Source organism: Selaginella moellendorffii, unplaced genomic scaffold (assembly GCF_000143415.4).
Source record: "Selaginella moellendorffii unplaced genomic scaffold, v1.0 SELMOscaffold_66, whole genome shotgun sequence".
In the NCBI taxonomy this organism is placed as follows: domain Eukaryota; kingdom Viridiplantae; phylum Streptophyta; class Lycopodiopsida; order Selaginellales; family Selaginellaceae; genus Selaginella; species Selaginella moellendorffii.
The window spans coordinates 338,528-364,804 of record NW_003314327.1 but is presented as its reverse complement, the minus strand read 5'-3'; the positions used below and the strand labels follow the sequence as shown (position 1 = coordinate 364,804).

General features: G+C 48.2%; 6 protein-coding genes and 2 long non-coding RNA genes across 10 annotated transcripts in view; 3 read left to right on the top strand and 5 right to left on the bottom strand.

Annotated features, from left to right (window-relative positions):
- Window positions 1-167: 167 nt before the first annotated feature.
- Window positions 168-3,914, top strand: LOC9649279 (leucine--tRNA ligase, cytoplasmic). The gene is made up of 2 exons (XM_002985224.2): window positions 168-358; window positions 427-3,914. The coding sequence occupies exons 1-2, from the start codon at window positions 210-212 to the stop codon at window positions 3,764-3,766; spliced, it is 3,489 nt and encodes a 1,162-aa protein (XP_002985270.2). The 5' UTR covers window positions 168-209; the 3' UTR covers window positions 3,767-3,914.
- An 883-nt stretch (window positions 3,915-4,797) lies between these two features.
- LOC9649278 (protein ABHD11) lies at window positions 4,798-6,130 on the bottom strand. Of its 2 annotated transcripts, XM_024659036.1 has the most exons (6): window positions 5,926-6,130; window positions 5,635-5,867; window positions 5,444-5,556; window positions 5,228-5,377; window positions 4,917-5,180; window positions 4,798-4,863 (listed from the first exon to the last, which is right to left on the bottom strand). In XM_024659036.1, the coding sequence occupies exons 1-5, from the start codon at window positions 6,119-6,121 to the stop codon at window positions 4,931-4,933; spliced, it is 942 nt and encodes a 313-aa protein (XP_024514804.1). In that variant the 5' UTR covers window positions 6,122-6,130; the 3' UTR covers window positions 4,798-4,863; window positions 4,917-4,930. The 2 variants fall into 2 exon arrangements, with proteins under 2 accessions (XP_024514804.1, XP_002985151.2); XM_002985105.2 differs by having other exon boundaries at window positions 4,839-5,180.
- Window positions 6,131-6,164: 34 nt separating this feature from the next.
- On the bottom strand, window positions 6,165-10,002 carry LOC9649498 (110 kDa U5 small nuclear ribonucleoprotein component CLO). Its single transcript, XM_002985104.2, has 10 exons — window positions 9,211-10,002; window positions 8,961-9,029; window positions 7,716-8,897; window positions 7,563-7,661; window positions 7,348-7,506; window positions 7,213-7,298; window positions 6,967-7,165; window positions 6,806-6,916; window positions 6,516-6,722; window positions 6,165-6,451 (listed from the first exon to the last, which is right to left on the bottom strand). The coding sequence occupies exons 1-10, from the start codon at window positions 9,949-9,951 to the stop codon at window positions 6,356-6,358; spliced, it is 2,949 nt and encodes a 982-aa protein (XP_002985150.1). The 5' UTR covers window positions 9,952-10,002; the 3' UTR covers window positions 6,165-6,355.
- Window positions 10,003-10,056: 54 nt separating this feature from the next.
- Window positions 10,057-11,895, top strand: LOC9649277 (zinc finger CCCH domain-containing protein 18). Its single transcript, XM_002985223.2, has 4 exons — window positions 10,057-10,192; window positions 10,269-10,556; window positions 10,642-10,702; window positions 10,771-11,895. The coding sequence occupies exons 1-4, from the start codon at window positions 10,058-10,060 to the stop codon at window positions 11,733-11,735; spliced, it is 1,449 nt and encodes a 482-aa protein (XP_002985269.1). The 5' UTR covers window position 10,057; the 3' UTR covers window positions 11,736-11,895.
- A 6,326-nt stretch (window positions 11,896-18,221) lies between these two features.
- Window positions 18,222-19,085, bottom strand: LOC112340557. Its single transcript, XR_002990152.1, has 3 exons — window positions 18,973-19,085; window positions 18,770-18,915; window positions 18,222-18,682 (listed from the first exon to the last, which is right to left on the bottom strand). It is a non-coding gene; the product is annotated as an uncharacterized LOC112340557 (long non-coding RNA).
- On the top strand, window positions 18,679-21,197 carry LOC9649275. The gene is made up of 3 exons (XM_002985221.2): window positions 18,679-20,133; window positions 20,204-20,983; window positions 21,045-21,197. The coding sequence occupies exons 1-3, from the start codon at window positions 18,793-18,795 to the stop codon at window positions 21,096-21,098; spliced, it is 2,175 nt and encodes a 724-aa protein (XP_002985267.1). The 5' UTR covers window positions 18,679-18,792; the 3' UTR covers window positions 21,099-21,197.
- Window positions 21,198-21,412: 215 nt separating this feature from the next.
- On the bottom strand, window positions 21,413-22,241 carry LOC112340556. 2 transcript variants are annotated; one of them, XR_002990150.1, is made up of 3 exons: window positions 21,929-22,241; window positions 21,703-21,875; window positions 21,413-21,653 (listed from the first exon to the last, which is right to left on the bottom strand). It is a non-coding gene; the product is annotated as an uncharacterized LOC112340556 (long non-coding RNA). The 2 variants fall into 2 exon arrangements; XR_002990151.1 differs by having other exon boundaries at window positions 21,703-21,760.
- Window positions 22,242-23,493: 1,252 nt separating this feature from the next.
- LOC9649495 (DEAD-box ATP-dependent RNA helicase 16) overlaps window positions 23,494-26,277 on the bottom strand; it is a 5,332-nt gene continuing 2,548 nt past the window's right edge. The window contains exons 15-16 of the mRNA XM_024659106.1: window positions 23,965-24,135; window positions 23,494-23,748 (exon numbers count right to left, since the gene is read on the bottom strand). Coding sequence (XP_024514874.1) covers window positions 23,494-23,748; window positions 23,965-24,135 — 426 coding nt within the window. The remainder of the gene's footprint in view (window positions 23,749-23,964; window positions 24,136-26,277) is intronic.

Sequence of the window (26,277 nt, the reverse complement as noted above, 5' to 3'; positions counted from 1 at the left end):
ACCACGGCACCAACGATGGATGATAGCACAAATCAGTCTCAAGGTAGAAATGACTGCACAAAAGAAAAATATAAGTCTACCTTTGCAGGAGTTCCATGTCGCCTCCGCAAAAGAACTGTGTAACAAAACGCATGAAAAAATACGTTACCCACGTCCAGAGATTGCTTAGCCATTAAGAAAGCGACTCGCCTTGCTCAAGATAGATAGGTATGGAACCCTTGACCATCGTAGGTGCCTTGCCAGTGAGGATTAGGGTTTACCAGAACGAGAGCTTCACTGCGCGGCGGCGGCGGCGGCGGCGCTGCTGTAGCGGCAACACGGGAGGCTCTCTACGTCGCATCCTTCGCTGCATCGCGACGTGAGTTTTCTTGCTCGCCGAGAGATCCTCCGTGGTTTAAGTCGCATTTTCTCTGTTCATCGATCCAGGATGGCCAGCGATGGCGCCGAGAAGAAGATGAGCACCGAGCGGCGTGACAAGCTGCTGGGTATCGAGAAGATTATCCAGAAGCGATGGGAGGACGCCAAGATCTTCGAGGTCGATGCGAGCGACGAGCCGCCCAAGCCCGGTGAGAAATATTTCGGGAATTTTCCATACCCCTACATGAATGGGGCGCTTCACTTGGGCCACGCGTTCTCGCTCTCCAAGCTAGAGTTCTCCGCGGCGTTCCAGAGGCTTTGTGGCACGAAGGTGCTGCTGCCAATGGGATTTCACTGCACAGGGATGCCGATCAAGGCTTGTGCCGATAAGCTGGTCCGCGAGAGCGAAGAATTTGGGTGTCCTCCAGTGTTTCCTACAGAGGTGACGGACGACGCTCCAGCAGAAGCTCCAGCTCCAGTTGCGAACAAAGAAGAGGCCACTCAAGAGGTTCCAGTGGAGGTGAAGTTCAAAGCAAAGAAAAGCAAGGCTGTGGCGAAGTCCGGTGCTTCCAAGTATCAGTGGACGATCATGAGGTCTTTGGGTCTGGAGGACGATGAGATTGCCAAGTTCCGGGATCCACTCTACTGGCTGGAGTATTTTCCGCCCATCGCCAAGAACGACTTGAAGTTCTTCGGCCTGAGCTGTGACTGGAGACGCTCTTTCATCACCACAGAGGCGAATCCTTACTACGACTCTTTCGTAAGGTGGCAGTTTGAGCACTTGCGTGAGAAGAAGAAGGTGGGCAAGGATTTGCGGTATGCCATCTATTCTCCTCTGGACAGGCAGCCTTGTGCCGACCACGATCGAGCTTCCGGTGAGGGTGTGGCTCCTCAAGAGTACGTCCTTATCAAAATGGAGGTCCAGCCTCCTTTCACAGGGAAACTCAAGGCTTTGGAAGGGAAGAAGGTCTTCTTGGCAGCTGCCACCTTGAGGCCGGAGACCATGTATGGCCAAACAAATGCATGGGTTCTGGCAGACGGTGACTACGGTGCTTATGAAGTCAGCGAGACGGAAGTTTTCGTGGTGACGGCTCGGGCTGCCTTGAACATGGCTTATCAGAACTTGTCACGGGTTCCGCAGCAACCGACGTGCCTGGTGGAACTCAAGGGACAGGACTTGATCGGTTTGGCGGTGGTTTCTCCGCTTGCAAAGAATCCAGTGGTTTACGTGCTGCCGATGCTGACCATCAAGACGGACAAAGGTACTGGAGTTGTGACGAGTGTGCCAAGCGACTCTCCCGACGACTACATGGCACTCTCGGATTTGAAGTCGAAGCCTGGGCTGCGGGCGAAGTTTAACGTCCGAGACGAGTGGGTGCTACCTTTCGAAGTCATTCCCATCATCAACATTCCGGAATTCGGGGACAAGTCGGCGGAAGCGGTCTGCATCAGCATGAAGATCAAGAGCCAGAACAACCGGGATGATCTGGAAGCTGCAAAGAAGATGACGTACTTGAAGGGGTTCACAGACGGGAAGATGCTGGTGGGTGACTATGCCGGAATGAAAGTCCAGGAGGCGAAGCCGCTGATCAAGAAGTTGCTGGTGGAGTCAGGCCAAGCTATTATCTATAGCGAGCCCGAAAAGAAAGTGATATCGAGGTCAGGAGACGAGTGTGTGGTGGCCTTGACGGACCAGTGGTACTTACAGTATGGTGAGGAGGAATGGAAGTCACAGGCGGAAAAATGCCTGACGCAGATGGAGCTCTACAGCGACGAAACGAGGCGCTTGTTCGAGCACGCTCTTGGATGGCTGAACCAATGGGCCTGCTCGCGTTCTTTCGGGCTGGGCACAAAGTTTCCTTGGGACCAGGACTTTTTGATCGAGTCTCTGTCGGATTCAACCATCTACATGGCGTACTACACGGTGGCACATATCTTACAGGAGGGGGACTTGTATGGCAAAGGTGATCATGCTGTGAAGCCCGAGCAGATGACGAGGAAAGTCTGGGACTTCGTGTTTGGCATGGGACCTCTTCCAGAGAGCGAGATTCCGGTTGAAACTCTGCAGAGGATGAAGAAAGAGTTTGATTACTGGTATCCGTTCGACTTGCGCGTCTCTGGGAAGGATCTCATCCAGAACCACCTGACTTTTAGCATCTACAATCACACCGCCATGTTCCCGGAGGAGAGGTGGCCTCGTTCGTTCCGGTGCAATGGTTTCCTGCTGCTGAACGGGGAGAAGATGGCCAAGTCGACTGGGAACTTCCTCACCATTCGGGACGCTGTGAATGACTTCTCGGCAGATGCAACGAGGTTCGGCCTGGCGGACGCTGGAGACTCGGTCGACGATGCAAACTTCGTCAAGCTGACGGCAAACTCCGCCATCCTGCGCCTGACGAAGGAGATGGCCTGGATGAGCGACGAGCTCATTGCTGCTGAAAAGGATCTGAGGAAGGGACCCCCTACTACATTCGCGGACCGCGTGTTTGAGAACGAGATCAACATTGCTATCAACCAGACAGAGAAGAACTACAAAGCTCTGATGTTCCGTGAGGCGCTCAAGTCGGGTTTCTACGATCTCCAGATCGCCAGGGACGAGTACCGGCTGGCGTGCTCCTCCTCGGGCATGAACAGGGACTTGATCTTCAGGTTCGCGGACGTCCAGACTCGGCTACTGACTCCAATTTGTCCGCACTACGCCGAGTATGTCCGATCGGAGATCTTTCACCAGGAAGGATTTGCAGTGACGGCAGGCTGGCCGGCCTCAGGAACTCCCGACTTGACCCTTCAGAGAGCGAACAAGTTCTTCCAGTCCATCCTTGCCGACTTCCGGAAGGCCTTGCAGAAGCACCTGGCCGGCTCGAAAAAGGCCAAGAAGGGACAAGCAGCAGCGCCTCCAACAGCGCCGGCTCCACTGGCGGGCTTGATCTACGTAGCCGAGAAGTACGAAGGCTGGAAGGAGGAGTCCCTGAAGATTCTCCAGTCGTGCTACGACAGCGGCAGCAAGACGTTCACTCCGGACGCGGAGATCTTGGCCCGGCTGCGCGAGAGCTCGGTGGGACAGTCCGGGGACTTCAAGCAGATCCAGAAGAAGTGCATGCCGTTCGTCAAGTTCAAGAAGGACGAGACGCTGTCGGTCGGGCCGCAGGCGCTGGAGCTGCGGCTGCCATTCGACGAGCGATGGGTGTTTGAGGAGAACTTGGAGCTGATCAAGGCGCAGCTGGGGCTGGAGAGCGTGATGGTGGTGCCGGTTTCGTCCTCGTCCTCGTCCTCGTCCTCGGGCGAGATCGCTGCCGCTGCTGCTGCTCAGGCCGCGTCTCCGGGAAATCCAGTGATTGTTTTCGTCACAGTTCCAGAGATGGTCGCAGCTCTCGCGTCGAATGGAGTGGCTCAAGTCACCTTCTCTTAGGAACTCCAGCTCTTTTGTTCGCCGTCATCCTTTTCAGCCTCCGGATTATCCAAGAAGAAGACATTTTACTTTCTGAAATTTAAAAATGAACTCAAATGAGTAAGCTCATCCAGTAATAATTCAGCCAACCAAGCTAGAAAGAAGTTAAGGAGAGGAGCTATAGTTGATGATAAAAAGAGAGCAAAAGCAAAAAAAGTGAGAGAAGCAACTTCATACTTTCATATGTGTGGGGGGTTTCATGTCAGTCTAGACTAAACAGTGTAATTCCTCGTATCCATATGCTTGTCATTTTGATCTTGCATAGACACATAAACCAATGTCCTTCGTCTGCAAACTCAAGACCATACTGCAAATTAAATTAAATTGATGCTTGCGAGATTTCGAAACTACAAAAGGCTGGTGACAACCCTTACCAGCTTTCTTCCTTTGCCCTCCATCGCTAGTATAGAGACCTCGGAGGTGGAAGCGATATTTGCTAAGAAGCCCACTGCAATTCCTGGCGGCTTGAGGGAAGCGGTCTACCAGACACTCGAGGTCAGGAAGGCGCTCACTGGGTTTCGACGCGATTGTTTACACTATAGGGAAGAAATCATGGTACGTCCAGCGCTATGCTCCCGATCATTGCATGGATCGCTATCTTGAGGCATGATAATCTCTCACCTTTCTTTCTCTACCTCGCTCGACGCTGGCTGGAGCACAGGAACCCATATGCAGAATTCATATGCAGCCATGCTAGCCGAGAGCACTGCTTGTGAAGCGGAGGAGCGCGACCTGTTTTATCTTGAGCTCTGGCGACAGTACGAGACGCGCGACGTGTACAGGCTCCTCGCGATGTTCATCTTCGACTGGTAAGGCCTCTTTCCAGTCGGTGTGGTCGATCGAAAGCTCGTGCTTTGTTTTGCTCGTAGGACGCCTGAGATTCACGAAGAGGAGATGGCGCGTCGGGAGGAGGAGGAAGAAGAGTATGACGAAGAACTGAAGGCCAAGGGCTGTGTCTAGCTCTTCGGTGCTCTTGAGAAACACTGCATCGTGAGCAAGCAACTTTCTTCCTTTGATCATGCCGGCCAAGGAAGATCGAAAAAATTGTTTTTGACTATCTGTATAAGAACGTAAGCAGTATGCAAAACTCTACCTCGCTCAGGGTCTTCACCTTGATCTTTACCCTCAGGACTGGAAAGATGGTAGTAGAAGCTCCAATAAGCCTTCGGGATTATCGGCATGGACCCAGTGACCAGCATTCTCCAATACACGATACGTAACACTGCCCCTTCTACCATCTTCTGGAGCCGCTCTCGAGAGTTCTTCCAGACGAGCAATGATCTCAGGAGTCCATCGATCGCTCCTGCCCGCCCTGACGATGCCAATATCACTCCCAGCTGGGGGATTTTCCAGGAGAGACCAGTAATCCATTTTCCTGAGAGGAGAGTGTCAGCAAGAAATCGAGAGCTGCGAGCAAAGCACCTGTAAGACGTGAACATCGAGTACGCGCCGTCGAAGTTAAACACCCATTTTGACTCCTCGCTGCCGGGTGATATTGCTTTTAAGTTACTGCCCAGCCAATTGGCGAGGCCTTTCGAGAATCCTAGCTCTTGCATCCGCTCCACAAGCCATCTAGTGAAGAACACAACAACACCGTTATAATCTGGCAAAGAAAATCATGAAACAATGAGAGGAGACCTGCGTGATGGTATGACTTGAGGCAAAGTTCTGATGGTTTCCAACACTCTTTCCACCTCGCCTTCTTCGTTTTTTATTGGGACTTCACCAACGACAGAATCAAGAACCCATAACTGCGAGGAAGTTCCACGAAAAGGAAAGACCATAGTAAGAACAACTTGAGAGAACGAAAGAAGAAAGAAAAGACTCACTTGTCTAGGCACGGTCATGCTTCCATACTTTCTCTCCATGGAGGACTTCGCAAATTCTAGCGTTACTTTCCCTCCCATGGAATGCCCAACCAGCACGTCGGGATGGAGCTCTGGACGAGCTCTGATGAGATCTGCTACGTCCCTAGCTGCCGCAGGGATGTCGTGAGGGGGTGATAGTTCCAGCTCGCCGGATTGGCCATGATTTCTAAGATCAACCATCACAATTCTCCAAGCTGCAAGGCGCCACGGCGAATTTCAGGACAGATCCAGCACAAACGATCGATCAGGAACCTGGATCGATCGCATACTGGAGCCGCTTGGCGAATCCCCGCCAGTTCCTGGCAGACCCTAGCAACCCGTGCAGGAACATCACCGTTTTCTCCTTGGAATGCGCTGCATTGTCTTCCATCTCCTCGAACGCGAGCGTGGAGGTGGACATTCTCCGCGCGCCATGGCCCGGGAATAGCCTTGCGGCCCTCCTTGCCATAAACCTCAAGAACCCTAACAGCAGCCCTAAATTCAAATTTGAATTGCTAAATAAAGAGGACTATTGAATTAAAAAATTTAATGGTAATTACCACATATGCTGAGAATATTCCCATACGGAATATCCCAGCTTCAACACTTACTCCACTTCAACCAACTGAATTCCACCGCTGAGCTACAACCTTTTGATGCGTTTGATGGTACAGCAAAAAGAAAAAGAAAAGAGCTTGAGCTCTTAGAGAATTTGCTGCAAGTCAGCGTCTTGTCTCGCCAATTCCAGCAGCATTGGATCGTCAAAAAACTTGTTAATGCTCACGTCTTCGCTCATTCCCTGGCAAACACAAATTCCCAAGGACGTAAGTTTTCAAAAAGAGAGCTTAGCTACAACTACTGACCTTCCTGCGACGAGTTTTCACCATGAACTCTCGTGCAAGGTGTTGCACGGGCGCTGGTTCCAGTGGCCGGAGAACCACGGACTTGTCTAGAGGATCACCCGGAACGATGGACCAGTGATCAAAAACGGACAAACAAAAGGCCTGGCCCTGAGTGTGATAGCGCAAATCAGTCTCGAATCCAAATGACTCGATCACGGGTAGAAATGCCTGCACAAAAAGGAAAAAAAAGAAAAAGAAAAAGGAAGAAAAACATAAGATTGTGCAGTGAAGAGATCAAGCGATGCTTCTACCTTCACGACATATGCAGGAGTTCCAGGCTTTGGCGCATCACTCGTGACATGTCCTCGCCTCCGCGAAAGAACTGTGTAGATTGCCGTGAGACAATCCACAGGTGTTTGGATCTAGAAACGAACGTTTTCAGATATGGAATGTAAAATACAGCACATGTTACCTCCACATAGTAAACTGGTTCCATCAACCGGGGCGTTGCCATTAAGAAGGCAGAGTAAGCGACCCGCCTTGCAGTGGGAATAATTTGACCCCCACCACGATGTAAAGGTTCTTGCGCAATTGTTGCATCCAGTATTTTAAACTTCACGTTGCGAATAGGCTCGTCACAGAGAGGTCCTTCGCGGGCACCCCATTGAAACCTATAAAAAAAAATTCAGGCTTTAGCGTTCAACAATATATTTGGTACCCTTGCACAATGGAGTCCCTGACAGAACTGAGGAGCCCTTTGTTCACTTGACTAGGTAAAGTGTCGTCCAAGAGAATGTTTGGTCCCTGAAACTTAAGTTGAGCGCAAAGCAGAGAAAGGAAAGAATCGACCAACCTGCTTATCAGGACCAAAGGCCCATATAGACCGCGCGGCGAGAACATCCCAGTCATACCTCACTTTGAAAAACTCTGAAACTTTCTTAGCAGGCCAGTCGATACACACGTTTCCATTTTCAATATCTTCGGATAGTCCTTTTTCGAGCGGCTCGGCTAGCTGGAAAGCCACACAAATTCATAGAACTCTTGCAGATAAAGTAGGATGGAACGTACCATGGTAAGCTTGTTCCTTTTGTTAGGCGTTTCAGCAAAGCATTTTAAAGACGAGGACTCCACAACAGTTTCACAGAATGATACCACAGGGTCAGCCACCTAAAGAAGGCCAGTTAGTCATTTAGAAAATGAATTATAAAAGACAGAACTTACCTTGACTTCGACTTCCGAGTAAAGCTCTCGCAAATCTTTCATGATGGAGTCTAGGAAAATCTCCCCGGTACCAAGAATAGTATGCTCTCCGGACTCTTCAACTTTCGTGATAGCCAGTGGATAACTCTTGCTGATTTTCCGAAGACCTTCGACCATCTTGGGAAGCTCGCTCGGATTTAGAGGCTCAGTTGCTGTTTTCACGACAGACAACGTGTTGAATTTGAGCGGCCGAAAAATAAAGACATCCTCGTCAGTGAACTCCGGGCATAGAGTCGCGGTCTTCGTGATTGATGTGTCCACACCCTCTATAAGCACCCAGCTTCCCACGGGTGCCTTGCTCACAGCAATCCTGTAACGTGCCTGATAAATCCATAACTTCGTCACCTCCTTGATTGCCATGTCTTCCTCGTCATCTGGAGAATAACCCTCTCCCAGGACCCGGAGCTTCTGACCCGTGGCGATGGTTCCACTTAAAACTCTTCCGAAAGCATCAAACACGCTGCAATCACTCTTTGGATAGAGCTTTGTGATGTTCACCATCAGCGGCCCCTTCGCGTCGCAGGTTTTTATGGACTCTGCTATCATCGAGTCCTGTGGACCTGTGTAAGTGTGCTCGACTTTCGTTGCAGCAGCCACCTTTGCTGAAGGAATGTGCCTTACCAACATATCCGTGAAACCAGTGGCCGAACCAAATATCGAGCTGCACGCGAGCTTAAGCAACGGCTTGACGTTCATCTTATACGCAGCGCTACTCAGCTTCACTCCTAGTTCTTCCAGAACAGTCTCGACACTTTTCTTGTGCTCACCGATCAGCTGACTGTATATCTTGTACAGCGGCTCCAGCACGAACTGTACGAAGGACCGGTCACCGCCGCTGGCCGGAGGAGTCTTCTTAAAAGTTCTGGTATCCGAGTGGTAGTAATAGTCACCCCAAAGTCGACTCGCAAACTTTTCCGCATCAAAAGGAATGCCGTGTAGCTTGACGTAGAGCTTTGCGAAAGAAAGTAGCGTAAACGACCAGCCGGCAGTGGCACTTGCGAAGCATATGTTGCCGAAGACAGGATCAATCGCTTGGTTTGTCGAGAAAGAGCTGATAAAGGTGTTGATTTCTTCTATAGTATGCTTGAGTTTGTAATAGGCGTCTGTCGGCGGCAGCTTGAGTTCGGTTATAAGCCTGTCCACCTATTCAAGTAAAACAAGAAAACGTTCAGTGCAAAAGCGTGCGAGAGCCAAGAGTTGATTTACCTTGTTGATCACTACGACGATAGGCAGTCGCTCTTGGATTGCATGGCGAATGGACCTCTCGGTATTTACCTGCAGGATAAAAACGAAGAAAACAAAATCAATACAAAAGCAAAGAGAAGAAAATAATGTGCTACTTACAAGTTCGTCAAAAACAAAAAAGAGTACAAGACGACACAAGAAAGTTGAAAATCACAGAAGAAGAAACGATGGAGAAGATCTAAGACTCTGAAGAAAAGAGAAAGGAACGTACCATGACACCCTCCACGGCATCCACAACGACGACCGCTCCATCAGCCAGGCGTAGAGCAGCGGTCATCTCGTCCGAAAAGTTTACGTGACCTGGAGTGTCCATGATGTTGCAAAGGTAGGATTTCCCACAGCTATCCTCGAGCACCAGCGACATCGGCATGGCCTTGATAGAGATTTGCCTCTCCTGCTCGTCGATCCGAGTATCCGTGTAGCGCAAGTGCTTCTCCGAGTTTGGATCCAGCGTCTTCATGTCGTGAGTTTGCTCCACGAGCATGTCCATGAGGAGCGTCTTCCCGTGCTGGAGATTTCCCACCAGAGCCACATTTCTAACCAGCCCCGGATTGCTCATGAGCCCGAGCATAAACTCCGTGGAGACGAAAGTCCTCACACCTTCTCTGGATGCTACCTCGAATTTCTTGGCTCTCACCGGCTTGATGATGGGCTCCTCCAGCGGCTGCGCGTCCTCGTCCATGACCAGCGTCTCCACCCCTTCGCCATAGACCTCCACCGCCGTCGGGTAATATTTCTTGTCCTCGGCAAGAACGATCCCACCCTCGGTGTCCATGTCCTCGGGGCCGTCAAGATCGTCCCCGCCTCCCTGTGTGAGCCACGCTGCATTCTCTCTACCTGCGCTGCCGCTGGCCGCTGGAATCGCTTCCTCCTCCGCCTCGGATCCCTCCTCCTCCGACTCGATGTCCGGGCCGATGTAGTTGCCGAACTCGTCGTACAAGCTGTCGTCCATGGCGCACGACCGATCGGCGAGCGAGCGAGCGAGCTAGCGCGGGCGCTGAGATAAACCCTAAATCCTGAGAACGAAGAGCCCTAACGAAGAACCCTAGATTTTAGAAATGGGTGTAGAGGAGGAAGAGGAGAGCGCCTTGCTGGAGCGCGAGCTGGAGGAGCAGCTGATCGAGCACAACGAGTCCTTGCCGGCGCTGGAGGAGGCGCTGCTCCGCGAGCCTGGGAATCAGGAGCTCCAATCGGTAAGTAAGCACGACCCTATCTTCTTTGCGAGCGATGAAAAGAGTTAGTGAAGTAATTTTCTATTTAATGCTGTAGCTGCGAGAGGATCTTGTGGCTGCTGTCAAGGAGGTCGAGGAAAGCTTGCTTTCTCTCAAGCGTCGCCGCCTGCTTCTCCAGATCGATTCGTCGAAAGATTTACTCGCTTGCGATAAAGACGAAGAACAACAACAACAACGCCAACGAGAGCAGCACTTTGTTGCTGGATCAAAATGCCGCTTTCGACACACCGATGGAAGATGGTATAATGGAAGAGTTCTCGATTTGTGCCAAGATGGCACAAACGCTCGTGTTTCCTTTCTGACGCCAACAAATGAGAAAATGCAGGTTGTACTCCATCTCTTTCGTTGTTTTTCCCCATGGGTGCCGTTTTTGAGATTAAGGAACTAACGACATCCGGCCGAGTGTGCAGATTTGCAGATTCTTCCTCCAGCAGCGTTGCCGATATGGCGAAAGCTGTCGTTCGTCGCATGGTAAAAAAAATGAGAGAGAACATTTTCTTCTATGAAACTTCAAAGCTTGGATATGACACATTCAACAGGTTTCCTCGTACAGCTCTCGTCGCTGAAAGATCTTCCAGACGTAAGATGGCAAGAGATAGAGATCGGCTCTACAGTCCTGGCTTGCAGCTCCACCGATGGAACAGGACTTTGGCGAGATGCCGAAGTCGAAAAGCTGGTGGATCAGCTCCAAGTGGTGAATGTGGTTTTCAGCGACGATGGCAGCAAAGCGATCGTCGGAAAAGAAAATCTAGCTCTCAGCGAGCACGCAGCGGTGACAGATCCGAGCAGCACTAGCAGCAGCAGCAGTGACGAGTCAAGTGACGACGAAGAAATCTTGCCAGGAATCGGGACTTTCTCAGGATACCAGCAAACCGAGACAGTGTTGTTCGCCAACTGGGAGAAGCATACCAGAGGAGTTGCTTCCAAGCTCATGGCCAAGATGGGATACAAGCAAGGCTCTGGCCTTGGGACGAGCGGCCAGGGGCTCGTCACACCTCTCCAGGTCCGAGTCCTGCCACCAAAGACATCCCTCGACTACGTGAGCGAGTCCACTCCACCCAAGCCGTCGGCAAAGAAGAAGTCCCGCGGCGGCAAGAGGAAGCGGGACAGAAAATTTGCCGAGGCGAGACGCGCGAGCAAAGCACTGGAGGAAGCAGAGGAAGCTCCCGACGTGTTCAGCTTCATCAACGTCCAGCTCTCGTCCTCGTCCCGGATGGATTCGTCCGCAAAAGAGAAGAAACCAGCGGTGGCGGCGACCGGGAAGTCGAAGGAGGATCGGCGCTCGCTGGTGAGGCAGCAGGACGAGATCAAGGAGCTGGCGAGCAAGGTGGCCAAGCTCGAGGAGATGGCGCGCAGGAACCGCAAGGAGAAATCGGTGTTCGAGGCCGTGACGAGGAAGCTGGGCGAGGCCCGCAAGGCGCTGGGCGATGCCGAGGCAGCGCTCCAGTCCACGGCCCACGCAGTGCGCAGCAAGGAAGAAGAGAAGAAATGGCTGCGGTTCTGAAGAGAAAATGCTTGGCGTTGACCATGGTCAAAATGTTGACTGAAAAGCTGACTGTTAAGTTCGATCTTTGCAGGTGGCGGTGACTACTGAATTGACATGTTTTGCGCTTGAGATTGCAAATGGTTTTAATCCCAATCCTCCAGAAACCATAAGAATACAATTTAATCCTTGAATGATACAATTATGTTTGCCTCTGACATGATATTCTTGTAGCCTACTTTGCGTAGCAAAATGGCATTTCAGAATATCAAAATCACACTCTTCTTAATATGATTCAGAAGCCTCTATGCCATCAATCTTTTGGGGCAAAGCTGCATCCACTGCCAATTATCTTTTTAATCAAGTATTCACTTGTTTTCTTTCTTCAAATGCCATTCTTTGGTCTACAATGCATTTATCACTTTCTCACTTAAGAGTCTTCATTGTGCACCTTTTATCACCAACTTGTACCAAACTTGATCCTTCTGACAAAAACATTGTTTTTGTGGCCTATCATGACCATATCAAAAGCTACAAAGTCTATAACATTCAACCACAACATTTTTTTCTCTAGACTGCAGGTTGTTTCCCATTTTTTTCTCATAGTTATTCATTTCCATATTGAATCTTTCATGGTAACTTCCATAAATCTTGATGTTGAGATTCGTTAGAATATTTCAGATGGACCAAGTAAGAATATTCTGTCAGATATTCTAGATGCTATTGTGCCGGCAAATATTCCTGGACGTGTCTGTTTCCTAGATTTTACATGGACTGGATACACGTGAAACTGCTGTTGAGATCTAGCCTGCTCGCAGTTGTCAAGTCAATCAGTACTCCTACCACATTCTGATAAATGGTGCATTCTTCCTGGAAAGTTTATAGGACTGCAAAAAAAGTGAACTATGATCAAGTCATCAACTTGGACACACGCCAGGATGATTGAGGAGTCATGGACGTAGTAATAGAGATTCCAGTCAGCCTCAATTCAAGAAAAACCAAAGTGTAGAAAAAAACTTATTCAAAGTATTGTACTAGATCTGCTTTAATCAATAAATAGAATGCAAATGTATTGTTCTTTCCTTTGATCTCTTAAATGTTGGGGCCTGTTGCATATAGAGTTGTTAATCAAGCTTTCAGTTGAGGAAGGCATTCTTAACGTCCACATCTAAGTCTAAATGATTGGCTATCACAAGAAAATAACGAACTGAAACCATCTTCGCAACTGGTGAAAATATTTCGTTGTAGTTGACTCCTCCTCATTGAGTACAGCCTTTGGGGTACGATCAAGGCCCTTGCCAGTACAGACTTGTGAGGAACGAGCCTCCAGGAATCATTTTCAAATTGAGCATACTCTACATGGCTGCCTTCAAGTGAAAGCTCTTTGATCTCCTGTAAAGTTAGTGGCTCACCTGAGCGGCGTGAGCATGATACTGTAAAATGTCTCTCGTTGGTTTCCATGTACTATTCGGGCTCTTGCAATTCTTCCTATGCAGCCAGCCCGTTTTACATAGCAGGGATAGTCTTCGAATGTTCATGCGTGATCTTATCCTGGACTGTTGGTTCTAGATCATTGCTTGCTTCTTCTTCTGTAAAACTTATGGTATTAGTCTCTGAATTTGAAATACCTGGAGATTCTGACGCATTGTGCTCTACACATTGAGAGAAATCTGCTAGCGGTGGTAGAATCCCTGGTGGCGGTCCCTCAGGAAGTGGCGACTTTTCCCCTAGTCTGCTAGGATACATAGTTAAATTAAAATTCAATAAGTATCTGGAGCTGGAGATTCCCAGCGTAGAGGAGGCTGAATATTCAGGCATCATTTCCTTGAAGAAAACCGTTCGAATCTTCCGAACCAGCACTTTCATTTGACTGAACAACTATACCCGATAATCTTTAGAAATGGACAAAAGATGGCGAGCCAGGAACATAGAGATCATTGGTAATCTCGAGACAAAAGTAGATTGTAACGGGATATGTGAACTTCATATATATTAAACAAACCATGTTTATGGACTGGATGTTCCTTTTGTGAATGGTTCCCGGGCCCCCCTAAGTGCCGGATATCATGGGCTCTGGCATCAACTCGGAAGATTTTCTCATGATGTCGCTAGCTTCTTTGGTGATTGAATTGAAGACTGGCAAAGGTGAAACCAAGCGTTTGGCCTCTGGTGGCATAAAATATTGAGGAAATCTGCGAAGTTAGTACAAAGATGACGTTGTTTGCCTCGTCTGACGGACTCGTTTTCTTGGTTGGGGAGAAGATATTTGATTGGTATTAGTTAAGCAGTGATACTCTAGATTTTGTATAATTTACATGACACGCTGCCTCTTAGTGTCACCATCTTCCACAGTCTCTCGCAGGAGCTTCACACGAAACCCACCAAAGGCAGCAATTTCAAACGCTCGGGCCCCTTGCGTAGCCGCTAAGCCCTTCGAAAAGTCGGCCCCCAGGAAAGCGCTCGTCTTGGTACTCATGGCCATCCTCACACCCAGAGCCGCCATTACATGGTATGGAGTGAATTTGAGCACCCTGTCGCCCACTGCGATACGCAGCAGTCCCTCGTAGAACTTCTTGGCGTCTGGCGAGAAGAAGCCACCCATGACCTCAGTGCTCGGGAGCGTATACCACTGCACACATTGCAATTACCATTACCAGTCAAGCACAAAACCAACCGAAGGAAAATCACCTGTGGAGCAACCAACAAGTCGCCAACAACATAAGGACGCTTGGGGTATTTCGGATTGCTCTTGTCACTGTAGTTCCTTCGGAGGTATGAGGTGCCAACCTCAAGCATGCTGTCCATCGTTTTCTTGGGCCAAGGGGTGCTCCCTGGCTTTGTAATGTTGACAAAATCTGAAAGAGGTGGTTCGTTTCATGATATCAGATACTGCTGCGTACCTGCGTATGCAGCATCAGTGACTTTGTTTCCTCCTGTTAAGATGTACCCCTCCGGTTTCAGGATTGCATATGTGAATTTCGTCTTTGAGAACACCAGGAGATACACTGCAAGAACGAGGCGCTTCCAGAGAGATTTGCTAACAAAGATCGCTTACGTGGCTTGTAGTGCCGGCTTGACAAGTTCCGCCGTGCTTCTACTCGTGCATATGCTGCAGCTTGAGCGATTGCGTTCCAATCCTCGTCGTCGTTGAATTCACTGACCAGCGTACAACGTTGTGCTGACAAGTAAGGTTTCTCCAGCTCATCCGCGCGGTTGCGTGGCCCTTCGTTGAAAACAAAAACTCTAGCATCGGTCCTATCCTTGTCCGGGACGTCCTCTGGAGCAGCTTCCGTATCCATGTGGAGCCCCTCGTCATCGTCGGACGAGCTGCCAGGAGATTCATGACCAGGAGCTTCCTCAACTTCTTTGCCTCTGTAAACTTCGGCGACCAGCTTGTCGTCCTTGTCTCCACCCGCCAGCGTGATAGTGAAGCCCTTCTGACCAAGTTCATCTTCATCGCCAACTTCCTCGGCCATTGCTGCGTCATCTTCATACAATGCCACTTCTGTGGGCCTTGTGAACTTCTCCACTTGGCGGATAAGTTCCAGATGCCTCGGTCGTACGTTGAGCTCCGTGCGAGGTTCTTTAAAACTCCTGTGTAGAGAAAGCAAGGTTTTGCTTTGAGAAGGTACAATCCAGCCCCGTGCTAGAACCCTTTTGCAGGGGGACCTGGATTGTACGTTTCTCTCAGCAAAACCATACCAGCTTAGCAACACTCGTGACAAAAGAAAGGAGCATACCTCTCATAATCCACCATGGAAGGAGTTATCACTTGCAGGCATGTGTCAAGCGCATCCCTGTTCATTTGCCCGCCCTTGAACTTATCGTTCGGGCCAAGCTGGGAGGCAGCCGTTGTGCGGTGGACTCGTAAGAACGGCTCCACGGCTCGCAACAAACCGAACTGAAACTCGCTCGCCGGGAAGGCGAAGGGATCCGTTTTCCCCCATACCCGCGTCATCGCAGAATATTCTGGCACTGGTATAGTCTAAAAATATTATAGTTTAGGTGATCAATATGGTCCATGAAAAAATCGGCAAATTTATCCAAATCCCATAAAGAGGTTTTATTTTGAATTTAGCGTTCGTACACTCCCACGAGAACGCCTCGCCTCTTCTGATCGGAGCTTAAGAATGGAGCTTGCGACGCTGGCAAGAACTTCAGCTGGAGCACGCGGGGAGGCGGCGGCCCGAACACCCGAGGAGACTGCGGGACAATTCGATCGGCTGCACTCCAATCTGCCATGGGGCCGATATCGTGTCATCGGTGTTGCGAAGCCTCTCCCGCGGATCGTCTCGTGTCGCGGCTTGTAAGAATGTCGCTCCCACAGTGCTCCACCAACCTGGGAATTAGGAGGTAAGTATATCTTTGTAGTATTTTTCTTAATGTAGTTGCGAGAGGATCTGTCAACGAGGGTCAAGGAGCTCGAGGAAAGCTTGCTGTCTCTCAAGCGTCGCCGCCTGCTTCTCCAGTTCGATTCGTCGAAAGAATTACTCACTCGCGATAAAGACGAACAACAACAACAACAACAACGAGAGCAGCACTTTGTTGTTACGCCGCTTGCGACACACTGATGGAATTGTTTTAGTGGTTTTTGAGATTGAAAAACTAACGACATCCGGCCGAGTGTGCAGATTTGCAGCTTCTTCTTCCAGCGGCGCAGCCGATATGGCTAAAGCTGTCGTTCCTCCCATGGTAAAAAAATGAGAGAGAACTTTCCATTTTACAGGTTCCAGGCGTAAGATGGCAAGAGATAGAGATCGGCTCTACAGTCCTGGCTTGCAGCTCCACCGACGATGGAACACGTCTTTGGGGTGATGCCGAAGTCGAGAAGCTGGTGGATCAGCTCCAAGTGGTGAATGTGGTTTTCAGCGACGATGGCAGCAAAGCGATCGTCGAAAAAGAAACTCTAGCTCTCAGCGAGTATGCAGCGGTGACAGATTCTAGAAGCACTAGCAGCAGCAGCAGCAGTGACGAGTCAAGCGACGACGAAGAAATCTTGCCAGGAATCGGGACTTTCTCAGGAGACCAGCAAACCGAGACAGTGTTCGCCAACTAGGAGAAGCATACCGGAGGAGTGGCTTCCAGGCTCATGGCCAAGATGCGATACAAGCAAGGCTCTGGCCTTGGGACTAGCGGCCAGGGGCTCGTCACACTTCTCCAGGTCCGAGAAGACATCCCTCGACTTCGTGAGCGAGTCCACTCCACACAAGCTGTCGGCAAAGAAGAAATCCCGCGGCGGCAAGAGAAAGCGGGACAGGAAATTCGCCGAGGCGAGACGCGCGAGCAAAGCACTGGAGGAAGCAGAGGTGTTCAGCTTCATCAACGTCCAGCTCTCGTCCTCGTCCCGGATGGATTCGTCCGCAAAGGAGAAGAAACCAGCGGTGGCGGCGACCGGGAAGTCGAAGGAGGATCGGCGCTCGCTGGTGAGGCAGCAGGACGAGATCAAGGAGCTGGCGAGCAAGGTGGCCAAGCTCGAGGAGATGGCGCGCAGGAACCGCAAGGAGAAATCGGTGTTCGAGGCCGTGACGAGGAAGCTGGGCGAGGCCCGCAAGGCGCTGGGCGATGCCGAGGCGGCACGGCCCACGCAGTGCGCAGCAAGGAAGAAGAGGAGAAATGGCTGCGCTTCTACAAATTCCTCGGCGTTGACTATGGTGAAAATGTTAACTGAAGCAGCTTTAGTTGACCGAAGCATGGACTAGGAAAGTTGACCGACGGAAAATGTAAACGTCACGGTGGAACATGGGCTTTGACTTCTAAATGTGACGTTGACTTTAGTGTTTGGTCTTTGCGGTGGCGCTGACTACTGTGCATTGACTTGACATGTTTAAGTTGCTTGGCGTCAAAGCCATGAGACATCACCCTCGGCATTAGCAAGGAAGTGTGGGCAAATCAATCGATTGATCGAATCTAGAGGGCCCAGATCGCGATTGGTTTTGGGGTGCAAGCAATCCCAATCCTTCCAGTTTCTCCTCAATTGCAAACCTAACTGATGGATCGCTGGTCGACTGGGTGGTCTTTGTTTTGTGATTTCTCACGTGGGTCCGGTGCTATTTTTCACCAAACACTCTCCAACAGAAAATAAAACCATAAGAAAACAATTTCATCCATGCATCAGTGGTATGCTAACATCTAAATCGCCAATTACGTTTGCCTCGACGTGAGATTCTAGAAAAGATCATTAAGATTCACCCCCGGGTAGCTCAAAATCCAGTACGTGATGAGTAACGCGAGCGAGCCTCGCCGCTCGCGCTTTCAACAGTCGGTAAAAAATCAAAGAACGGACGGTTGGTAAGCGATCGCAATCCCAAAAGCAAAATCAAGAAAATCCCAATCAGCAGGAAAATGGACGGAGATCTACGAAAGCCACTCTCAATTTCCGTACAAAGGGGAAAACGAGAAAAATAACCTACCTCAGCAAAAAATAATTACTGCAAATGCCCATGACAGGGCTTCTTGGTTCCCTCTTACACATGTAAGACACTCTGGCCTTGCATGCCGTGTCTCGACTTGGTTGGTCCAGTCTTCTATGTTTAATCCCATGGTCCTTTACACACATAGGAATTTCCCTGCATGGGCCAGCCAAAGTTGACGGACCAGAATATCCCCGTCACGTGTCTGGATCAGACAGAATATCCGACGGCTTTTACTCTCTGTTTTTTTTTCGTTCTTCCAGTTTTCTCGTTCTTGTGGTGTTCGCTTCTTCTATTTTATCTGTGTGTTGTAAGCGCGATGGGATGGGGGGGCAATGCAGGTTCTATGGGAATCGGTGGTAGTTCCTTGTTGAGCTACGCCTCGCGATCACACTCTTGGTGTTTCTTCGTTTGGCTGGGAGGAAAACATATATTAAACCTCCACGAGGATAGAAATACTTACCTCTCTTCTTATTCTTTTCTGTGTTTCGCTTGATCGATCCAGAGTTTCGGCATTGCGAGAGCCAGCGATGGAGATTTGGATCAATGTAGCTGTTCCTGGATCGGGGAAAAGAAGGAAATCGTTGACGACTATGAGGTAGCGAAGGAGAAAATAAAAAAGGAGAAAAGAAAAGATTTGCTTACCTGGTAGAAGCTAGACTCCAGCGATGGTGTTCTCGAGCATTATCCAGCAGCAGCTCCTACAGCAGCAGCAGCAGCAATCCCAGGAGTTCCTCCGGGAGAAGAAGTTGGATCTAAATGCACCCCTCATGTCGATCCGGAGGCACCACCTGGAGGCATCATCGTCAGACGACGAGCAAATCCAGCAGCAGCAGCAGCAATCTCACCACCAGCATCAGCTCCTCCAGCAGCAGCAGCAAAGGTGGGGATTGATGAACCGAAGGAGTGAATTCTGCGACAGCCCCCAGGTGAGTAAAGAGGACGACGAGGACGAGGGCGCTTGCTGGGGATCGCTGAGGAGTCCTGGCGCGGTGCCGTTTGTGTGGGAGAGGACGCCCGGACGGCCTAAGTTCGAGCCTCCCGCTGCCAACACCGACTTTGCTGCCGCTGCTCGAAACTCATGCTCCTCGCCTTCACTGCCCCCGGGAAGAACAGCCATCACCTGGACCCCTGCTCGTCCCGCCACCACGGATTCATATCGCCACCACCGCCACCACCACCACCACCACCACCACCACCAACAGGAGCAGCAGAGGAAACACTCTGTAGCCGATGTGAAAGCTCAGCCGCTGCGGCAGTCGAGGCAGAGGAAAAAGTCGCCACCACCACCACCGGATTTGCGCAAGGATTCGCCGCCTCGCGGCAAGCAAAGGCAGCAGCTTGGGGATCTCTTCAAGAGCAAAGGCGTCCCGTCTTCCACCTGTGAGTCGGACGAGCAGCTAGTTCAGGTAGACGATGCATTGTCCTCCGACGCTCGGCAAAGTGAAAGCTTGACGCTAGATCCACCAGCGTATCGCAAGTCGCCCACCAATCTCTCGAGCGACGACCCGGCGGCTCGGGATTTCATACTCCGCAGGTTCCTGCCTGCTGCCAAGGCCATGGCCGACGAGTCCGCCTCGTCCACGCCCTTCGCCTCGCCGCTGGTTTCCTCCTTCTCTCCCAAGCCGCGCGGTAACAATTCCCAGCAGGCCAACTTGGCCAAGTTGAGTAGTCCTCACAGTACCAGCAGCCCCCGGAACCAAGTCGCGGCGAGTGTGGAGAGGATCCAAACGTATCAGTACAAGTTCGCCAGTAGCATCCCTCGCAGCTCCGACAAGGCCGCCGCCGCCGCCGCCGTCACCACCACCACCACCACCGAGCATGACGACTTCTTCGCGCTGAAAGCTTGCGGCTTCTTCTCGTTCGCGCTCCGGCACCTCCGTCCCCAGTATCCGTCGTCCAGACTGAGACGCTGCAGCGACAGGGCCCGTAACCGGTTCGCCACGGACGACTTCCACACGAGCATCTTTGTGAAGAAGGTGAACGGCGGCCTGACCATACGTCACGAGGTAAAATACTTGTTTTCTGTCGCCACTCCTGCCATCTTTTTGAGCGAACTGATTCGGTTGTTGTCCACAGAGCGAGGCCTCCGAGACCGAAACGGAAGATGATAGAAAGTGCCCCCGTCCGAAACAAAAGCACCAGCCTCGTAAAGCAGCAGCGACCAAGCTGGATTCCCCACGAAAGCTGCCGCCGAAGAGCCACGAAACCTTCTACGACTGCGACAGCACCTTTGGCAACAAGCCCCCGGTGAGTCCGCAAAAGCCCGAGAACTCTTCGTACTATAGAGGCTCCGTGTCGCCGCTGCACGAGGCCAAAGGCTTCCTGGGACTGCCGGAGAACTACAAGCCTCCCGAGGACCCGTATAGGAACGATGGCTTCTCTCCATGGGTCGTCGACAGGAACTCCAACCAGCGGAGAGTTACGGAGCTCGTCGTGCCTGCTACTCTCGCGAAGCGGCTGGAAACCAACCTGCTGGTGACCGCTGATAAAAACGCTGCCACTTCGCCAAGTCCAGGATGGTTGCTTAACCATCAGGAGACTTCCAAAGCCGCCGTAGCGAATGGCGAAACCAGTCCGGCCAGGAAGAAAGAAGTTCACTGGAGTCGGCCACCTTCAACGCACTCCGGCTTCGACAGACCGGCGACGCTTGAGTTGCCACTACAGTCCCCGGCCAGAAACAACGGATCAAACTCCCCGACGGGTGGAACGTCGCCGCTGCTGCCACCGAAATCGCCTTCTCATTCCTGGCTCTGGAAAGCTCTTCCGCAGTCTCCTTCGGTCGAGCAGAAGAACGCGAAATGGGAAGCCACCGTCAAATCACGCAAGCTGAGACCCGGTCACCTAAGATACTCGGAAGTAAGTCCCTTTTGTCCTTCACTTGTAAATGGCTGACCTGACTCGCGCTTTTGCTTGACAGGAAAATGCACTTCAACCCTGTGAGTACGAAGAACGAGTGCTCGTAGACACTTGAAGAATTATAGCCTTCCTTGCGCGAGAATACTTTTTCCTGCGCATATATATCGTAGCCTTTTATTCAGTGCCAATAACGAGTCTGCATAGTTTCACGTGAGCCAGTCCGAAAGAGAGCACTTACCGCATTCACAGTTTCTGCTGCTGATGTGTTCTCTTCGACGAATGTGCATTCTTATGACTACCTGCCTGGTAGTTGTGCCCGATCAGATTTCCCACCACGCATTCTGTTTTTTTTTTTTTTTTTCCATTTTTTCTGCAAGAAATATCACCGAGTCAACGCTCAAAACAACGAATCCCGAACAGAGCGCTTACGCCAATCGACTTTACTTCTTGTATAAATCCGAGCATTGGGAGATTTCGTCACTTGTCCCGCTACCAGAGGACCTGAAAAGGCTGAAGCTTGCTGCGCAAGTAGCTGCGCAGCGAAAAAGACATACGTTCCCATCTTTCAGAGTTCTTCGCCCGAGCTTCTGTCAAGTCGTTACGCCTCGCGTAAACTTCAGGCCAGTGCCAAACTAATCTCCAGCTCGAAGACTCTTGAGGTTGAAAATTCCTGACAATTGAGAAGCTGCACGAGAGCGACTTACAAAAGAAATAGCTACCTCAGCATTCCCAGCTCGACCAGTTCGACCGATGCAATGAATGTAACCGCTCATAGTTCTGCAGATCGTATAGTGAGAAATTGATTGGAGAAATGACAAACAAAACGAAGCTCGTGTTGCTGGTGCAAATAGAAAGAGGCCAGACAATACATAAAAACTCGAGTAGAGACAAACTGAGAAGCACCAAATGTTTTGGACATCAAGACATAGCCTGGGCATATTTTACCTCGTTGTAGCAGACATTTTGTAAGTGAGTGCTTGCGCAGGAACATGCAAAACAAACGTTTGTTAGTCGTTATAGTAGCATTTACCTGGAGACAAATTATTCCCGTAGCGTGTGCGAAGCACAGCGCCCCCAGGTGTACGAAAACCACAAATCTTCGGGGAAAAATATAAACGAAGAAGGATGCCAAGATCTTAAAGTTTCTTCCAAATGAGCCTCTTGGCAACGCTGGAGCAAGGACAATGAGACACGCAGCATGCTCTGGATAGAAGTTGAGATTTCCACACCGAAATCATACTCCACTCACCAGGGCTGGGCTTTGTCAAAACCCTAAACTTTCAAAATGTCTTCAGCAATTATATGTTCTCAAAATGTTTCTGGGGCGTGGTAGGCCGCGAACTCTGTCTCCAGACTCTGTTACCGAGGCGGACATATTCGAAATCTTGTTCCTTGCCCAAGTGTGTTGATGGTATCTCGCTAGAAGCTTTAGTTTATCTCTCTTACTCTTGACTGGAGCATGAAAAAATGTTCTTGCCGCTACCATGAACTTTGCAAGCGCTGATCAAGCTCTTCCAGAGAAATAGGATCCTAGAAAATTCTCAAAATGTTTCTAGGCCGCGAACTGCTGTTACTCAGGCGGACATATTCGAAATCTTGTTCCCTGCCCAAGTGTGTTGATGGTATTCCGCTAGAAGCTTAGTTTATCTCTCTTATTCTTGACTGGAGCATGAAAAATACAATGAGAGAAATAGGATCCTAAGAAATTCTCACTTCGAACACCTTACATAACACACTTATAATATTTTTGCTAAAGCCATCATCTCCTCTTATTTAGCTTTTCACTCCGTTCAGATTCTATAGTTTTCGTAACGAAGGTAGCACAAAGCTTTGCAGATCCGAGCGCCTATTGCTCTGGGAGCTGCAGATCGGATCGAATTCACGGCGGCCAAAAGGCAACTGCGGCAGTTGGGCGATCCATAGCACTCGGAGAACCCGTAAACTCGGTTGCTGCCAGAGCCAACATGATCGTAGCCTGTTGTGGTGATCAGCCTGTCAAACAGAAGGTTGAGGTTGCTGCCGTAGACACTCCCTCTTGCATAAGTGCGAAGGTTTCTGATGACCACATCTCGCTGATCGGTGCATCTCCCTGCAACCAGGCTTGCAAACAAGGGAATGACAATTGCAAGGAGAAACAACTTCTTGGCCATTGTAGTGTAGGAAATACTTGGCGAGGAGGGATGCCATTTCAGCACAAAGCCATCGCTATTTAAGGGGGCAAGTCTTCGGGATGCATGCTTTTAGCGAAAGATAAGTCCATCGTACACGGATTAGTACATGGCCTACTATAGGATTATTTTCGTTGACGACGAACATTTCAAAGTGCTGGAGCCGGCAGCCTTGACATTTTGCATGCGATAATATATGTGGAAGAGTTCAGCTGATGGTTTTCCTGAATAATGACGGGAATATTAAGATTAAATATATTTGATTAATAATATTATATTAACCACCAGCAACGCTGCCTGCCGTAAGACGAGGTGAATGGAGCTTAGAATTCCTTCAACTCTTTACACAACAAACTGAGAAGCACCAAGTGCTTTGGACATCAGAAAAAGGTTAAGAAATAGCTTGGGCATGGAGACCTCGTTGTAGCAGACATTTTGTAAAAGAGTGCTACCTGAGCAATTCCGAAGCACAGCGCCTCCAAATCTTCGGGGAAAAATATAGAAGGGTGCCATGATCTTACAATAAGACACGCAGCATTCTCTGGATAGAGGCACTTGGAAGATTTTCAGACCGAAATCACCCTCTCTTACTCTAGACTGGAACAACGAGGGAAATGGGACCTTAGGAAATTCATGGCATTCACCTTTTACATAACACACTTATAATTCACTGTCCAGCTTTTCACCCAGGCGCTATTCTAAAGTTTTCATAGGCTTTGTTCTGGGCGGATCAAATTCTTGGTGGCGACAAGGCAACTGCGGCAGCTGGACGATCCAAGAGAACCCGTTAACCCGGTTGCTACCAAGGCCAACCTGATCGTAGTCAGATGTGGTGATCAGCCTATCAAAGTCTGAGGTTGCTGGGGAAGACACTCCAGCTTGCAGAAGTGTTAGTGCTGTAGGAGACCACATCTCGCCCATCGGTGTAATGCCTTGCAACAAAACGATCAAGCTGTGAAAGCTTGTATCTCCGAAGAGGTGCTCCTAGTGAGATTCGAACTCATGACCTTCGAGTCATAAGACCAACGCTCTGGAGGGAGCTTATACTAATCATACAAATTTAAAATATTCTTTGTCAACAATTGCTTTTACTAAGCTAAACAATAAATTCTAACTGTTTAATCTTAATAAATATATCTTTTACTAGTTTTGAAGTATTGGGAAAGTGTAGTGCACTTGAATTTGGAGTTGAATTTAAAGCCTATTATGATATGAAATGAGGGTTTAAAATGCACTCAATAACTCATTAAATCTAGCTTTTCTATGCAAAACAATGTCAAACAAAATTTTAACATATTGGTGGTCTAATGTAAAGAGGTGGATATCTATAAGCTAATTACAAAACAAAGAGACAACTTGACAAGAGCCAGACTAATATCTTAAGTGATTGGCCATGCTTCTGACCATTATCTTTGTTATACATTTGGACCCTTTACAACCTTTATATAAAAGCTTGTTTTGGGATTTCACTTAATCTTTGTATCAAATATAGAATGGTTTTAGATTGTGAATTAGGAGTCACTAGCATGATAATGAGGGTGTTTGATGGTACAATAATCTATCATGTAATGATATTAAAAGACTATGTTTAATATGTGATAGTTTTTGTCATTAGTTAATGCAAAACATAACAAGATAAAAACTCCTTACTAAGCTAAGGGTGTTTATATGCTTTATACTTGCCCAATGTATATCCACTTGAAATATCTAATTAACTCCACTAGCACAAGAAGGGCTAATAAAGGGGACTAATTATTAATCTCTTACTGTTATGATAATAAAAGGAAAATGTCTAAAAGAATTGACCAATAAATATTTTTAAATCACATTTGTGATAGAAGGTTTTTAGCTCAATAACATCACTTTTATTAAAGCACTTTTTACGCTGTAATGATTAAGAAGTTGTTTCATATTGCAAACAACAGATCCTTGAAATATACTTTAAATGCATTGAGATATGCAAAAGCCATCTTAATTTGTTGCATGATACTTGAACTTTTATGATATAAACTCAGGAATATTTATAGAAATACACTTTGGATTTGCTACTTATTTTAAAGATTTATTTAACTTTTTATGTGAGTAAAATTAAAATGTATTAACACTTTATTGATATCATGAATCAATCTATCATCCAAGTTCTAAAGGTTAATGTTGAGAAAGTTGGTTTAGTTAATATTTGAGGTCAAAAGTCACACTTCAAAAAAATTAAAAAGTTTTTGGTTCAATAGAATGGTTATTCTATAGAAAAAATTACATAAAAATTTGAGGATCAACATGAAGAAAATGTTTCCATGTTTTAATTATAATTTAGATAACATTCTTAAGGAAGGAGAAAATTAGCCATATTGCTTTATGATTTAAATTTTTGTTACTCTATTCTCATTTTTTTTTTCATACCTATTATCATGCAAGAAAGCTATATTATTTTCTTTCATTTGTGGCCATTTGTCATAATATTAGTGTTGCCATATGCACATTTTTTTTTCCATGGCCATATTGCTTTAGACTCACTTTATATTAAGTTTATTTAGCTTGTTAAAGTTATTATTTATGACTAATTTATGAAAGAAAAGAGAATGATACAAACCACAAATGTTTTATAAATATTTTATGATATAGGAATTTAAAGTTAAAATGCTTTATAGTTAGGAAGCTAGGCTAAGGTTTACTTCTAGTTTGTTTTATCATGCTTATGTATATGGCTAAAATATTGTATGGTTGTTTAGATGTAAATTAAATATTTATTTACTTTTAGTGATAAAATTAAAGGTAAATTATATTAATACATATATATCCTATTGGTTGAAAAATTATGATTTATAAATGTAATTAGTATATTTTAGAATACTTTAGTTTTATTCATTTATATTAACTTTATCATTTTAATTATTATATAGCTAGAATAGCTTAATTGGTTAGACAGAGTGGCTGTTAACCATAAGGTCTGAGGTTCAATCACTCTTTCTAATGCATGTTCGTAATTAAATTAATATTAATATTATTAAACTTAATTTTAACACTAATATTATTTCCAGCATTGAAGCATACAGTGATTGCGGAGTTAAATGGGTCCAGCTAGATTCCCCCACACTCGGAGACCAACTCTTCTTTTTTTTCTTCTTT

Bases quoted from the DNA above. Each gene is read 5' to 3' on its own strand.
- LOC9649279 (XM_002985224.2), top strand. From the start codon at position 210: ATGGAACCCTTGACCATCGTAGGTGCCTTGCCAGTGAGGATTAGGGTT. The intron at 359-426 runs GTGAGTTTTCTT...TCATCGATCCAG, and splicing joins ATCCTTCGCTGCATCGCGAC to GATGGCCAGCGATGGCGCCG.
- LOC9649278 (XM_024659036.1), bottom strand. From the start codon at position 6,121: ATGGCAAGGAGGGCCGCAAGGCTATTCCCGGGCCATGGCGCGCGGAGA. The intron at 5,557-5,634 runs GTGAGTCTTTTC...ACTTCCTCGCAG, and splicing joins GCATGACCGTGCCTAGACAA to TTATGGGTTCTTGATTCTGT. The intron at 5,181-5,227 runs GTGCTTTGCTCG...CTCTCCTCTCAG, and splicing joins TCGATGTTCACGTCTTACAG to GAAAATGGATTACTGGTCTC.
- LOC9649498 (XM_002985104.2), bottom strand. From the start codon at position 9,951: ATGGACGACAGCTTGTACGACGAGTTCGGCAACTACATCGGCCCGGAC. The intron at 7,662-7,715 runs GTAAGTTCTGTC...GGCCTTCTTTAG, and splicing joins ACTCGGAAGTCGAAGTCAAG to GTGGCTGACCCTGTGGTATC. The intron at 6,723-6,805 runs GTAGAAGCATCG...CTTTTTGTGCAG, and splicing joins CTCCTGCATATGTCGTGAAG to GCATTTCTACCCGTGATCGA.
- LOC9649277 (XM_002985223.2), top strand. From the start codon at position 10,058: ATGGGTGTAGAGGAGGAAGAGGAGAGCGCCTTGCTGGAGCGCGAGCTG. The intron at 10,193-10,268 runs GTAAGTAAGCAC...TTAATGCTGTAG, and splicing joins GGAATCAGGAGCTCCAATCG to CTGCGAGAGGATCTTGTGGC. The intron at 10,557-10,641 runs GTTGTACTCCAT...CCGAGTGTGCAG, and splicing joins CAACAAATGAGAAAATGCAG to ATTTGCAGATTCTTCCTCCA.
- LOC9649275 (XM_002985221.2), top strand. From the start codon at position 18,793: ATGGTGTTCTCGAGCATTATCCAGCAGCAGCTCCTACAGCAGCAGCAG. The intron at 20,134-20,203 runs GTAAAATACTTG...TGTTGTCCACAG, and splicing joins GCCTGACCATACGTCACGAG to AGCGAGGCCTCCGAGACCGA. The intron at 20,984-21,044 runs GTAAGTCCCTTT...TTTGCTTGACAG, and splicing joins GTCACCTAAGATACTCGGAA to GAAAATGCACTTCAACCCTG.